At 40.3% G+C, this 13,963-nt stretch overlaps 1 protein-coding gene across 2 annotated transcripts in view; it reads left to right on the top strand.

Annotated features, from left to right (window-relative positions):
* grm8a (glutamate receptor, metabotropic 8a) overlaps positions 1–13,963 on the top strand; it is a gene marked incomplete at both ends in the record, with an annotated part of 470,018 nt that overhangs the window by 195,938 nt on the left and 260,117 nt on the right. For both annotated transcript variants that reach the window (XM_083935442.1, XM_083935441.1), the window contains 4 exons: positions 1,515–1,654; positions 4,949–5,095; positions 7,532–7,953; positions 9,188–9,554. In XM_083935442.1, the coding sequence (XP_083791568.1) occupies positions 1,515–1,654; positions 4,949–5,095; positions 7,532–7,953; positions 9,188–9,554 (1,076 nt within the window). The remainder of the gene's footprint in view (positions 1–1,514; positions 1,655–4,948; positions 5,096–7,531; positions 7,954–9,187; positions 9,555–13,963) is intronic.

The raw sequence follows: 13,963 nt of genomic DNA, 5'->3' as shown, positions 1-13,963 counted from the left end.
ATGTAGATTGACCAGATAGTATTTGAAGCTATTGTTTGATTAATTTTGCCTTATGTCTTTGGGCTGGGGACCCTCCTTAAGTCAGCACGTTTCCTTAGTTCTTGTATTGACGGTATGTGCTAATGTACATTAACCTAAATTAAACGTTTAAATCGATGCTCTGGACCAAATCCCTGGACAGTTTTGCCCATTTAGGTTCTCCAAACCTCACATGATTGGTGACTCATCCTGATCGACAGAAGTAAACGGAATAACCCATTAAAAGCACATTAACTGCAAGCCAAATATATTTGCATTTGGCAGTGGCCATGCTACATTCAAATCAATGCAGTTTGGTTATACACTCACACTAATCGAGCCTTGCTACTATGGTGCACAGTGAATTTCCAGAAAAACCTTTAATGAAGGTGAGGGAAAAGGCTACATTGGACCATTGATTGTATATAAAGATGGACTGCTTAATAGCTCCCTGAAAGTGAAACAAGCCGAACAACAACAACAAAAAGGACAATTAAGTGGGATGAATAACATTTACAGTTGGACATGTACCATTTCTTGCAGAAATGGACCTCATTCACATCTTTTGGTAACAATGAGCGATTGAGACCTCTGCTTTTGTCTCTATCGATTCAGTCTTCCTCCATCCATCTTTCTTACTCTCTCTCAATAAACCTCAGTCATGCTTGCTTATTCTCTCTCTTTTACCAATTATATGTATCTCTTATTACTTATGACAGTGAGCGAGCCTTTACTTCTCTCCTCTTTTTTCATTGTCTTTCTTTTCTCTTCTCGATACATGTGATTGCTTTTCTCTACCTACCCTACCATTTTTATCTGCCTTTCTCCTTCTTTTGTCTCTCTTTCGATTCACTCTCTTTTCTTTTCACTTTTTAATCTCAGACACATTTTGCTTTTCTATATTTCTCTATCTCTATATGTTTATTTTCTGTGCTTTCTTTTTTAATTCAAATGTGGGTTATAAGGATGACCATATTAAGACATAGTATTGCCAAAGCACATAGTATAACAGGAAAAGTACAGTGCTTTCTTTCCCTCCCCCTCTGTCTGCCTGACACTTTCCGTTGTCAGTCTTTGTTTTCATTCTCTTAGTCTTCATCTTCACAGTTTCTCTCTTGCTTTGACTCAAACAGGGAACTGTATTTATTTATCCTCGGCATCATCCCACCATATCAGTGACTTATAGTATGCAGGTGGAATTTTCATAATGCCATGCGTTTTCCACATGCTCACTGTAATTGGATTTCTTTTATGCTACGCCAGATTCAGCAATCTGATTTGATTGTATTGCTACATAAAATACAGCAGGCTGAGTAAGATGGAGCGGGAGAAGGATAAAAGGTTTGTGTTCAGCCTTATTGGTGATGAGAAAACTAAACCTTAGGGGACACATCAACTTATCCATGTGTGTACATATTCAGTCACTGAAATTGAAATATTATCACGTTAAATGACAAAGCTGACCCTGTCTCCAACATCTACTGCCTGTGTTTCAGGAAGTGCCGGTACACCAGTGGTTTTCAATGAGAATGGAGACGCTCCTGGAAGATACGACATCTTCCAGTACCAGAACACCAACAGGTCTACTGCAGAGTATAGAGTCATTGGATCCTGGACCAATAAACTACACCTCAAAGTGAGACACAAATGCACACATCCACATACACACACATAAACACACACACACACACACACACATGCAAACACAACAGTGCAGAACAACACATATATTATTGCTCATGTGTTTCCAGCATGCTCCTTTTTGAACAGTCTGTTCTATCTGTAATTGTTCTAGCAGCTAACTTCTGTGTAATATAGAAAACATGCCTTTACAGTGATCTGAAATGTATTTTAATGTGAGTGCTTTCTTAAAGCTTCTGAGTCATTATAGACAGAATTCCTTGGCAGAATGAAAGTTCGACATCAGGTTAAGCAGCTGCCATGAATTCAAAATCCCCTGTCACTTTGCTGGATTTGTTTGTTATTGCTTTCGTGCATGTTGTGAAAGGACATACTTACACTGACACACACACACACCCACACCAGGTCACACACAAATGAGTATTGCGTACAATCTGTGAATGCTGGCTCCATCACTGGAGTATACACCTGAGCATCATATACATCCACTGAAAAAAAACAAACAAACACATAATTCAGTGTTTTGTCTCTGTTTCGCACTTTCTAACTGAAACACACACACATCAACACAAACTCTTTAATCATGTCGGTGGGCTCGGTGTTATAAATCCACCCAGGACTTCATTAGAAAGGCCAGATGACAGATGAGAAGACTAATAGACACAAAGTGCTTTCTGTCTGATGGACGCCGGCCTGGATGACTGAGACAGAGGGACGGCAGCGACACATAGGACAGCATAGTTAAGACACACATGATTGGACACTTTGGCAGTTGACAAATTAGCAGATGTATTTGATTTGTTTACCAATCCATTTGGGTTTGAAGGCACAGCAGCAGCTGTAGCGATGACAGCAGGTTGAGTTTTCATGATGAGCAAGCAGTTTCAATGCTCATCAGTCAAGGACGTAGAATTTGGTATAGCAGGGACCCGACAGTATGGAACTACCAATATCTAGCAACTATTGAATTCTCCCTAGCAATAATTTTGATCAAAGTTGCATATGTGTTTAAATCACATAAAATTTCCATAGGAAATAAGGGTTACACTCACTCATGTTTCCACTGAATGAGAAATAGTTTCTGTTGTTTTTGTTTACTTTGTTCAGCGCTGTGATTTCTGGGGTGCATTTTGGATGAATTAGAAACATTGCATTCCGATTAGTCAGAGGAGAGAGCTTGAGGCCAGTGCTCAAGACAGTCTAGGCTGTTGTGTCGCAGGTGCTTTGCCTTGTGTGAAGTTAACATTTGTGTGGACGATAGGCCACAAAGTGTTGACAGTTCATTTTGTTTTTTCCACCTCTGGAGAAGGGCAGCGCGCAGCTGCTTCCTTAACCGCGTTTCTGTGTCCGGAGAACAGTCTGAATAACGTAATGCATAACAGACTATAAAACAAGTTGGTTGTTTTCTTTAAATATTATGACTTAGTCTCATTAAATTACAAGTTTGTTCTTGTAATATTGTAACTTTTCTCTCAGGATGGTACACATGTATTCTCGAATGCACTTTTGAGCTATTTTAGTTAAGTGATTATGAATTAGTTAACATAAATTAATTTATCATTGATATAAATAGATGCCGGTTGCACATGCAAAATAAAATAGAATAGAATATAATTACTTTAAAGAGGTTACTTCTCCAAACAAAAGACAAAAGAGGAGTGACAAGTAAATCAAGCCTACGTGTGTTGACTAACATGAAATGAGAAAAGTTGATATACGGTAGAATAAATATTTGAAAGCAACACAGAATGCCGGAAACTTTACTGCATTATTTTTTTATATTTTGAATAGTCACGTGCTGCATGATTTCTGTCTTTTCCTTTACATAAATAAAGACACTTCAACTGTAAATTTTGCAGACAAATTAACTAAGAAATAAAGTGTTTGACCCATAGACCACCGGCTAAATGCGTCCCACTAAGTGTCGAAACAAAACCTATTTCCTTGTTATCAGTATGAACACAGGACAGCTTTGTGTGTCAGACAAATTAGGAGTCGAGCCTGTGAGTTTCATGGTAAATGTTTGGTTGGACATACAATACACTACTTGGACACAGTGAAGTTGATGCATTTAATTGGATCAGAATCCTGTTACGGCTATCATTGTGTCACTAACTAATAAATGGAATAGAGGTTCACGATGGGGACTATGTTGTTTTGGATGGTGCATAATTTATGGTTATTGTTGCAAAAATAAGGTATGAGTAAGTAAATATTCAGCAAGAACTGTTAAGGCTATGAATAAAGAATGAGTAAAAATATGGAATAAACAGGAAAAACAGCACCTAATTAAGACTGTTTCAAAAGTTCTAAACAATTTACACTTATGCGTGCACACACACACACACACACACACACACACACACACACACACACACACACACACACACACACACCCACAAATGCAGCTTTCTTTTTTGTCATTTGAGTATTTCTCCTGACAGATATAATTATTTTTTTTATAAACAGCCAGTAACCTGCAAGCGTGTGTGTTTCTATACATGTGATCAAATCAAGTCAAGAATATTTCTCTGTTCCTAATGAGTTTTTCCTCCAAAATATTTTTTTGTTGGTCCTGGAACATTGTGTGTGCCTGTTCATAACAGAAATGCTCCTTTTTACTCAGCACCCTCTGCAGCAGATGAACCTCAGGGACAGGGTATAATTACAAACACTTGCACACAACAACAAATTAAAACACACATGTACCAGACATATGGAAAGCTCAGGGATTCACTATAATGCCAGCATGACACAAGCATAAACAGACAAAATGGAAGACACATGGAAGAACATGCACACACACACACACACACACACACACACACACACACACACACACACAAACTCACACAGAAGGAAATACAGATGGCCTATTTCTGCCAGTTCTGATTATGATCTGATTGCTAGCTTCCAGACTAGCTGGTGTCACTTTTGTGCCCAGCAGCGCTAAGGAAATTGTTCAGAAGATCTGCTCATGCTAATCACGCTCACAAGTTGCCCTGAAGACGTACTTTCTGCAGGTACAGAGAAAACTGGACTGTTAAGACAAAGTAATGTCAGCTTCAGCAGATGGCTTCCAATCTTTGTGTCCCATAATATCCCACAAAAAGGTGGGAAGTTCTGTTTGGCCACATTACACAAATAATTTCAGGTTTATTCTGTTGCAAAAAACAAAATAAAACAAACAAATTCTACATCTGCCATATGGAACACATCTTTTACCTTTTTCTTATTCCTAACTCTCCTCTCCTCTCCTCCTCTCCTCTCCTCTCCTCTCCTACATTAGGTGGAGGCCATGCGTTGGAAGTCAGGTGACCCATCGCTCCCACCCTCTGTATGCAGCATCCCATGCCGTACGGGCGAAAGGAAGAAAGTGGTCAAAGGAGTACCGTGTTGCTGGCACTGTGAGCGGTGTGAGGGATACCACTATCAGGTAGATCTCAGGGAAAAGGCCATCACTACTTCCTGCTGGCTCGGTTCAAAGCACACAGTGAGACTGGACATAATTGACTGGCATCATGTTGGTATATAGCTGTAAAACGAGTACAAGCATCTTTACTGTAATGCTAGAGCGCAGTTTGCAAGCCAGCTTAGTTTTGGTGAGCTAAGATTAGCAAGCAAGCTAACATTAGCCAGCAAGTTGCCTCGGCTATACTGCATCCATCTGGCGTTGCTTGCTTGGTAAAGTTTGCTGATGAAGAAATTTGCAACGGCAAGCGAGGCAGATCAGGAGTCTGGATGAATTACAGTAGCTGATGTTTTCCACTCAAGGCAGTGTTTAACTATGTCAGCTAGCTAGAAATTCATCCGCATTTGCAAGCAAGCTAAAATTAGCTGGCTCTAGAATATGTATCAGCACGAGGTAAAAGAGTTTTGTTGTACCACCACAACACTCCACACAAACTATGCCTCCGTTACACCCATTCTGCAGCCAGCAGACCCTCAGCCAACCTAAATCACAGCACCAGGGGTCTGATTCTGGACTAATACATGTAAAATGTTACACACAGGACCTTAAAAGTCATGTAAACATGTTCTAGTCGACACCCAAAATAAAAGTATGTAACTGAAAATGAGCATATGGTACATTGAACAGGAAGATGTAACACTGAATTTTAACTCATTGGATGTAGCTCAGTTAGTAAAGGAAACAATGCTACAAAGTCCCATGGGTCAGCAGTGGAGCCACTTTGTTGACTGTTGACACCCACATCATCAATGTGTAGTCTCATTGCACTCTATAGTAAGGTTTGGCATTAAATTGCAAGTGGTATCTTACTGTATGGATGGCCATTTACTTTTATTCAAGACATGATTTGTGTGTTGTTGTTTTTTAAACATCAAAAGCCTTTTCTGGATACTTTCCAAACTGTATGCTGTTTGATTATTCAGATTACATGGTTTACAGATAGCAGGCAACAAAATACACCTAAAACAAAACATGTACTGTTTAAATTGTCTATTTGAAAGTACAAAGCGAAACAAGTCACAGTCCAATGTGATGTATCCTGGTGATGCATTCTATCATCCAACGGTAAAGTGATTTTGTGGAATCACAGAAAAAAAAACAGTAATTGACTTTTTGCATCAATGCAAGCGCTCCGCTCTCTGTCCATTTTTATTTGTGTAAGGTCACACAGAGAAAAGAGATTTCCCCTGACTTGTAAATGGCCTTTATTGTTGTGTTTTAAAAGTCAGAAAAACCTGAAATTCTTGGCATAACCAGTTCACTTATGTAAACTTAATCTGTCAATTAAAATGTAGATTTTGATCAGATGTCTAACATTAGTTGATCTTCCTGCATAATCTTAACAACTATAGCCATAGTCAGTCCCATTTGTTGGAAGGCTTGAACAATGAATCACCTACAAGATTTATTCGCAATCACAGCACTTTGACATCATGGGCATGTTAGTCTCTGCATGCATCTGACAGCTGTTGCATGCTTACTCCTACTCTACAGTTGAGTTCTGTCCTTTTGGGTCAGGGAATTGGGTTTCAATTAGATGGCCCATTTTGGATGTATACATGCAGGAAGACCCCCACATATGCTATTATAGCAAATGGAGGTCCATAATTTGAGATGAGGGAAAAGAGTCTGATCACACATTATAAAGATACACCCCCATGTTAATTATATCACGGTTGGGGACAATTTGGCAGCCCATCCTTCTTTTTAAGTTAAAAAAAATACATGAGCAGGCAAGTATATGTGCAAAGAGTTCACTCCATCAGGCTGTAATAAAGGAAAAAGGAAATATCAGCCATAACAGCAGCTGGCATTGCACATCAGAGTGAGCGGTCAGTGCTACTGTCATTTTACAGATACATGCATTTGCTGTAAAATCAATAATCTGCTGAGACATTAACAGTAGATTTCAAAGTTGAGCACAATGGAAAATAGCATACTGTAACAGCATGAGCAAAACAAGGGAGAGAACAATGGAGCATGAGTACAAAAAGAATATAAAACGTGTTTTTTCCTCATTACAGAGACACACAACAGCTCAGCCTCAACTGCTTGGTAAATTAATCACCTGTTGAGATATATTAGGATGAAAGCATTGGGGATTTACTCTAAATATAAAAGGTGGAAGCTTCTTTATATACAATACAGATTTACCTAAGATATACATCTTTAAAGCTATGGTCTATATCCTGAAATTCAGTTGAGCCTCTGAGACAGATTTGAAACAAGCAGACACAATCCAAAGTTTGAGACTTCTCTGGTTTCTGTCTTTGTGAAAGAGTGGCTCGTGTTTCACAAATAGTGATGAAACTTCCCTAGGCCATGAAAATGACACATTGGAATTCTTCATTTAGGTGGCTTTCCCCTTTAATGTACATGATCATAATTGTCTCTCACCAGGCATCAGAGTTCACTTGTGAGCTCTGTCCATATGAGATGAGACCTGACGCCAACCGCACTGGCTGTGTTCCCATCCCGATCATCAAGCTGGAGTGGCACTCCCCCTGGGCTATTGTCCCTGTCTTCATCTCCATGCTGGGGATCATTGCCACCTCTTTCGTCATCGTCACTTTTGTCCGGCACAACGACACGCCCATAGTGCGAGCGTCGGGACGGGAGATGAGCTACGTGCTGCTGACGGGAATCTTCCTGTGCTACGCCATAACCTTCCTGATGATTGCGACGCCCGACGTGGGAGTCTGTTCTTTCAGGAGGATTTTCCTGGGCTTGGGGATGTGTTTCAGCTATGCCGCGCTGCTCACCAAGACCAACAGGATACACCGCATCTTTGAACAAGGGAAGAAGTCTGTAACAGCACCCAGGTGAACACTACACCTGTCTGTCATTATACACACTCTACAACATTTGCCCTGGGGTGTTCACTGCGCATAGAGTGTAGTAGCACTAAAGGTCGCTGTTAGTGTTTTTTTTTCTGTGCACTCAGGTGTGTGTATTCAGATGAAGACTTAACCTCCGCATCTTCCTTACTAAGCTGCTTGCAATCATTATTCATCATTTATTCCTCATCCATAATTTATAAGAGTCATGAACTCACACTCACCCATTGTACTGTTTTCACTCAGTGTGAGTGACTCTGGGAGAGAGCACCAACTAAGTGGCTAAAATGTTAATGCAGTATTTAATAGTGCTCAGGTTCACGTTGCTGCTACCCAGATGGTCATCTTTTTTTTTTACCGTCAGGACCTGTAGGAGTGTGTGTTATTGTACTGATATTATTCATATATTTCATTATGCTCATTAGGATTTTCCAGATTCCAGGAAGTTATTTTAAGTATGTAATCTAATTGTTATATTATACAGTGTGTGAAGCAATAAGCAAATAACAAAACAAGAAAGGACAAAAACTGAAAGAAAATTGAGGCCAAGGCACTATGAGATTCAGAGTGAGGCAGGATATTGAGGCTCCATTCAGGCTTCAGTCTGTTGTGCCTCCAGGTAGTCAGGCATTAAGCATTCTTTGAGCCTGGGAGCTTGAATGAGCATGTTGTTTCATCACTTTTCGGGGTATTATTTGCCCTCACTTTTGTCTCTCTGGCATCCGAGATGATAATCACATGATGTCCTCTATCCAGTGCTGTGTGTTAGGCTTCTCCTCACTGCCCATGTTTTTCATTATTGCCTCAAATCTCATCATTACATTCTCCCTGATCTCTCTCCAACTCTTAGTGTGGGTTTTGTGCGAGTATGTACTGCGATGTGTTAGAATATAATATATTGCTGCTGTCGGGTGAAAAAACCTGTTCGATATAAACAGAAAGAGCAGCCTTGTTTTCAGGGTGATATTTAACAATTTTTAGTTTTTAAAAAAGTAAGCAAAATTTGTAAAAGACTTTATTGGCGAGAGACTCAAATCTTATAGTGTATAATGCATGGAAATCAAATCATTTAAATCTAGCAATGACACATTTTTCAAGCGCAGATATTTCCGTGAGCACAATGGTTCTAGCATGGGTTTCCCCATTTGAACAGAAATCTCTGGCAGGGTTATAGCCTTGCTTCACCACCTCCTCATATTAGTGATCCTCTCCTTCCCAGATTCATCTCTCCTGCCTCCCAGCTCGTCATCACCTTCTCACTCATCTCAGTTCAGCTGCTGGGGGTTTTCGTCTGGTTCGCGGTGGACCCTCCGCACACAGTCGTGGACTACGGTGAGCAGCGGACCCAGGATCCCATGTCGGCTCGCGGCGTCCTCAAGTGTGACATCTCGGACCTGTCCCTCATCTGCTCCCTGGGTTACTCCATCCTGCTGATGGTGACGTGCACAGTTTACGCCATCAAGACACGAGGCGTGCCCGAAACGTTCAACGAGGCAAAGCCAATCGGATTTACAATGTACACAACCTGCATCATCTGGCTGGCGTTCATACCCATCTTCTTTGGCACATCACAGTCCGCAGAGAGGGTAAGTGTGTGCGTTCTATATATTGTTTTGTGTCAACCCTGCTATATACCAGACCTGACTACTTGAATTGCTGTTTTCAGCACTTTCTTTATGAACTACAGTCTACAGAGAGTATAAGTATATTGAAGAAGTCTGTACTTTGTCCCCATCATCTGTAGTCTGCAAAGAGGATGAAACCGTGATGTGGGCTTCTGCTAGTCTGTCCATCAATATGTTGGATTACCCTGTATGTGACCCGTTTTGGATTTAAAGCAGTTTTCTTTTAGACACCACAGAAAAGATAACTACTTTAGTGTATATTTATCTAGGATTTTATTTTCGTAGAGAAGAGTGCAATGGATTTAGATGTTTTTGTGTGATACTAATGGATACCCTTATGTGTGTGAAATGTCTTTTATAAGATGACAATTCACTCACAGGTAGGTTAGGATGCTGTGGTTTATGGGTTTTCTGTGTGCACGACTGAGCTTAATCTGCAGTGTTATTATTGTTTTGGGATCACTTTTTTAAGGCATACATTGCTATGTATTTGCAATGGCAAAAAGTCCCTTTTGTCTTTTCTCCAGACAACCTTTTAGAGATCAAAACTACATCTCTTGGCACTGAGAGATGTTTTTCAATTGTGGTTATACTAATGGCTTAGAGTCCAAAAGCTCCTGACAATCCCCTGTGCGTACAAGAGGATTTTCTGTCCGGCTGATTGATCCGATCCATAACTCGGTAGAGCCTATTTCTCCTACCTGATGGTTGTTAGATGGTTATATGATGTGAGTGACAATCAACTTTCAAGAAGTGAAGGTCTTTATGTGTGTATGGGCAGCCTTCAAAGCGTTCAAGCTTCATCTAATGAACAATATTTTTTTTACGGATGCACAGCATCCATATGACGTGTTTTATAGGATATTTGAAGTTATCCTATGCCCACACACACAGACACAAATAAAAGACGAACATACTTGTATTCCAGCCCCCCTTGTCGGCCCCTCCGTGGGCCCCCCTGTCCCCAACCTCCAAGACTGAAAACTGAAGCCAATACAACAAAGGCCTTAAACCTGCATTCTTTATATTGTCCAGCAGGGGCGACTCCATTGGTTCCAAAAACTCTGACTGTATACAAGTCAATGACAAAGTGACTATACTTCCACTACCGTAGTAAACATTTTCCTGATGAATTTATGGTCTTGAGCTCTTGTTTTAATTCTTCTTCAATTCAGGATGATAGATCGATTGTATTCCTAATGTCTTTTTTATCCATTTTGAAATTTAGAGTTTCTTCTAGTCAGACAATTAAGTTATACGGTAACCGGCACCAGGGCGAGAAACGGACACAACCGGGTTGGGGAACTTTATTTGGAAGTTTCCTGGTCAGCTGTTTTCATAAAAAACGTCATACCCGGAAGAAAACAGCAGCTCTGAGGAAGGCTGGCTAAGAAAAGGTAAGAGGACATCCTTACCATATAACTAATTTGTCTGACTAGAAGAAACTCTAAATTTCAAAATTCCGCATGATGATCATTTGGTAAAATATGGACCCATTTAGAGTAAAAAGGGAAGGCTTTATGTCATGTGCTACCTTGTGAATGACAAGTTGCTACCATAGCAGTGTCCTGGGGTTCTCAAGCTCTCCCCAGCTCAAACCTCTTGTCCCATTATGGAAACTTCTGGCTCGAAAAAAAAAAATAGAAAAAAAAGGTGATGGCAAAAATTCCAAAATAGGAGGCAAACCAATGGGTGATGTCATTTTGGCTACATGCACTACCTTAGGTAAGCAGTAATCAGGTATATTAGTAACTGACTGATTGTATGAAAGCCTATAAGAGTTGTCCTTTCATGTTATCTGTCAGAATCAGAGGGTTTAGGATACATTCAAACAGTTAATCTGATTCATGAGAACAGAATAAAAACACTGTAAACCGCTGTGTTTACTGGCATGCGGTGTATTGATTCAATTTCTTGATAGTGCGACAATTCTAGTTGCAGCAATAAAATCCTTCATACACTCACTGAGATTCAAGGCAGGTCTTTTATCGCAGTTGTCACAGGTTGTACATCACAATGCTTAACCTTTTGCATTCTGTAAATGCAAATTTATAGTATATAGATAAGCGATGCACAGGCGGTGAACATATAGATAGCACTGCATCATACACAGGTTTCACGTATAGCATAATGTACACATAAACACTTAGATATAAAGCACAAATATCATGCTGTTTAGGAAGGAAAGCAATCAAATCAATGTACAGCTCCATGTGTGTCCTTGAGAGTGCCTGTGAGTTCATTGACACAATCTCAAATGTCAATCCAAATGTCATCCTCTTCTACATTAACAGTGACAACTTTAATAGTGTTGACTAAACAATACTTTTGTGTCCTCTGAAGGTTCAAGTATTTCTCATTTAAATAAATGAATCTCCTTCCTAATTTGTAATGTCAGGCAGGCAATTTTCATTTCTCTGTTTCCTTGCCTCTCAGCCCATTCTCATTCCAAGGTGGGTGCCTGCGCCTGTCGCATAGCAAAAAAAAGGCTGACATCAAAGTGATCCAGTCTAATCACACATCAGAGAAATCATACTCTTGCTGGATGTTTCAGTGTGTTTTTTCTTTGCTCACTCTTATTGTTTTCTCCCCTTCAAGATGTCAGAGTTTTGGAGTAGTTATTGATGCAGAATTTTTTTAAGTTTTTTTTTTCTTTTTTTCTTGCTATTTAAGCAATGACTTTTTTCACTTCACCACAGTCACCAACGAGTATAAGGACAAGGAGAACATTACTGATTCACTTTGCCCAAACAGAGGCTTTTATCCAGTCATGTGTTTCAAACAGGTGACCTTATAAGAGGAAGCTTCTTTAACCTTTAAGTTGTATGTTGTGTGAGTCCACAACCTTGCATTGTTCTGTGTGTGTGACCATTTGTAAGTGCTTATATGTCATGCCACCTTTAGGGTGTGTTCATGCGTATGTGTGACTACAAAAGTCATTTGTGTGTTTGGATGGCTTTACAAGGTTATATCTGTGTGTGTGTGTGTGTGTGTGTGTGTGTGTGTGTGCGCGCGTGTGTGCATGCATGCGCGTGTATGCGTGTATGTATGTTATCTGACGTGCTGAAGTGTCCAGTCTTACTGCTTGAGCTAAGCAGTGTCCCTGCCATGTTTGTTCAGCTAATTAGAATGTCCACCAGTGCACTTCTTGTGTACTGGCATTTGAGTGTGTTTGTCTGTTGTGTTGTATTTAATTGGAATATCCACCAGTGCACATTTGTGTATCTGTGTGTATGTTGGTTATAATTGGAATATCCTCAGAGTGTGTGGCAGTTGGCTAGCTAACAGAGAATAAGAGAGGGAGGAGAGAGACGAGTGAAAGGAGTAAACAGGTAATGATGTGACTCGCTGATGGGACTTTAATGAGGAGAGCTCTACCAAGGGCATAGGTTGGTTTCCAAATGGGCCGAGGGGGAAGGGTACTGCAATGAAGTTAGTTGGAGTTTAGACGACAACATGACTTACATTATGATTAACTCTCATAAAATGGCCATTATGCTCTGCCTATTCATTCTTCAATATTGTCAGTGGTAGGGCATCAGCAGGTTATAAAAATAAAGATACCAGTGCCCTTAAAGTGATACCATTAACAATCGACTGCTTCAATTGATACTTCGCCGCACCACATACTGTATGGGTTGTAGCTGCTGTGCTAGTGGGCCAATCATGAGAATGATTCCAGTGATTGGCTGCAACAAAACCATACACATTTTTTCTAGATCTGGGTGCAACAGTATATCATTCAAGTATCTGGATGATACTGGAGAAGTTTCGACAGTACTTGATACTGGGTTATTTCTGTTGATACCTTCGATACCCAGACCTAGTCAGTAAACTAATATAAGTATTAAAACTGCTATCTTCAATTATGTTTGATCATTACTCCACTATATGGCAGCACCACTACTGATGCTCACTCATGGTTACTTAGCATGAGAAAGTTACTTGAGATGCTCGTTGCAGCTGTTTAATTGCTATTGGCACTTGGGTTTGTGTTGAAGTACCTGTCGAAACAGTGGCTTGCATAGTGGCTATGTGAGGACATTTTAAACGCCAATTGTAGGAAGGCTTACACCAGGTGTACTTCTTTTCAGCTCATCCGTGGTAGAGCATATCTGTGGGAGCATTTTAAACTTACCTTGACTTTGTCAGGCTACCAGCCTTTTCTCAGAAATTTCACCCCTATCTCATTTTCTTGTCCACACAACCTGCATAGTGAGAGCAGCAGGTTAGCAGAGTAGCAGCAGCAGCAGCTTCTTTCCTCCATCAGTGTCTGCACAGGATGTGCTCAGGCACAATATTGTGTAGGTCATCCACATTTTAGCAACGCCCAGAGCCCAACACACAATCTCTGTAGTCCTGTGCATAAA

Source organism: Echiichthys vipera (assembly GCF_963691815.1).
Source record: "Echiichthys vipera genome assembly, chromosome: 20".
In the NCBI taxonomy this organism is placed as follows: domain Eukaryota; kingdom Metazoa; phylum Chordata; class Actinopteri; order Perciformes; family Trachinidae; genus Echiichthys; species Echiichthys vipera.
Note: the sequence above shows the minus strand (reverse complement) of the source record. Positions and strands in the feature narration are given on the sequence as shown.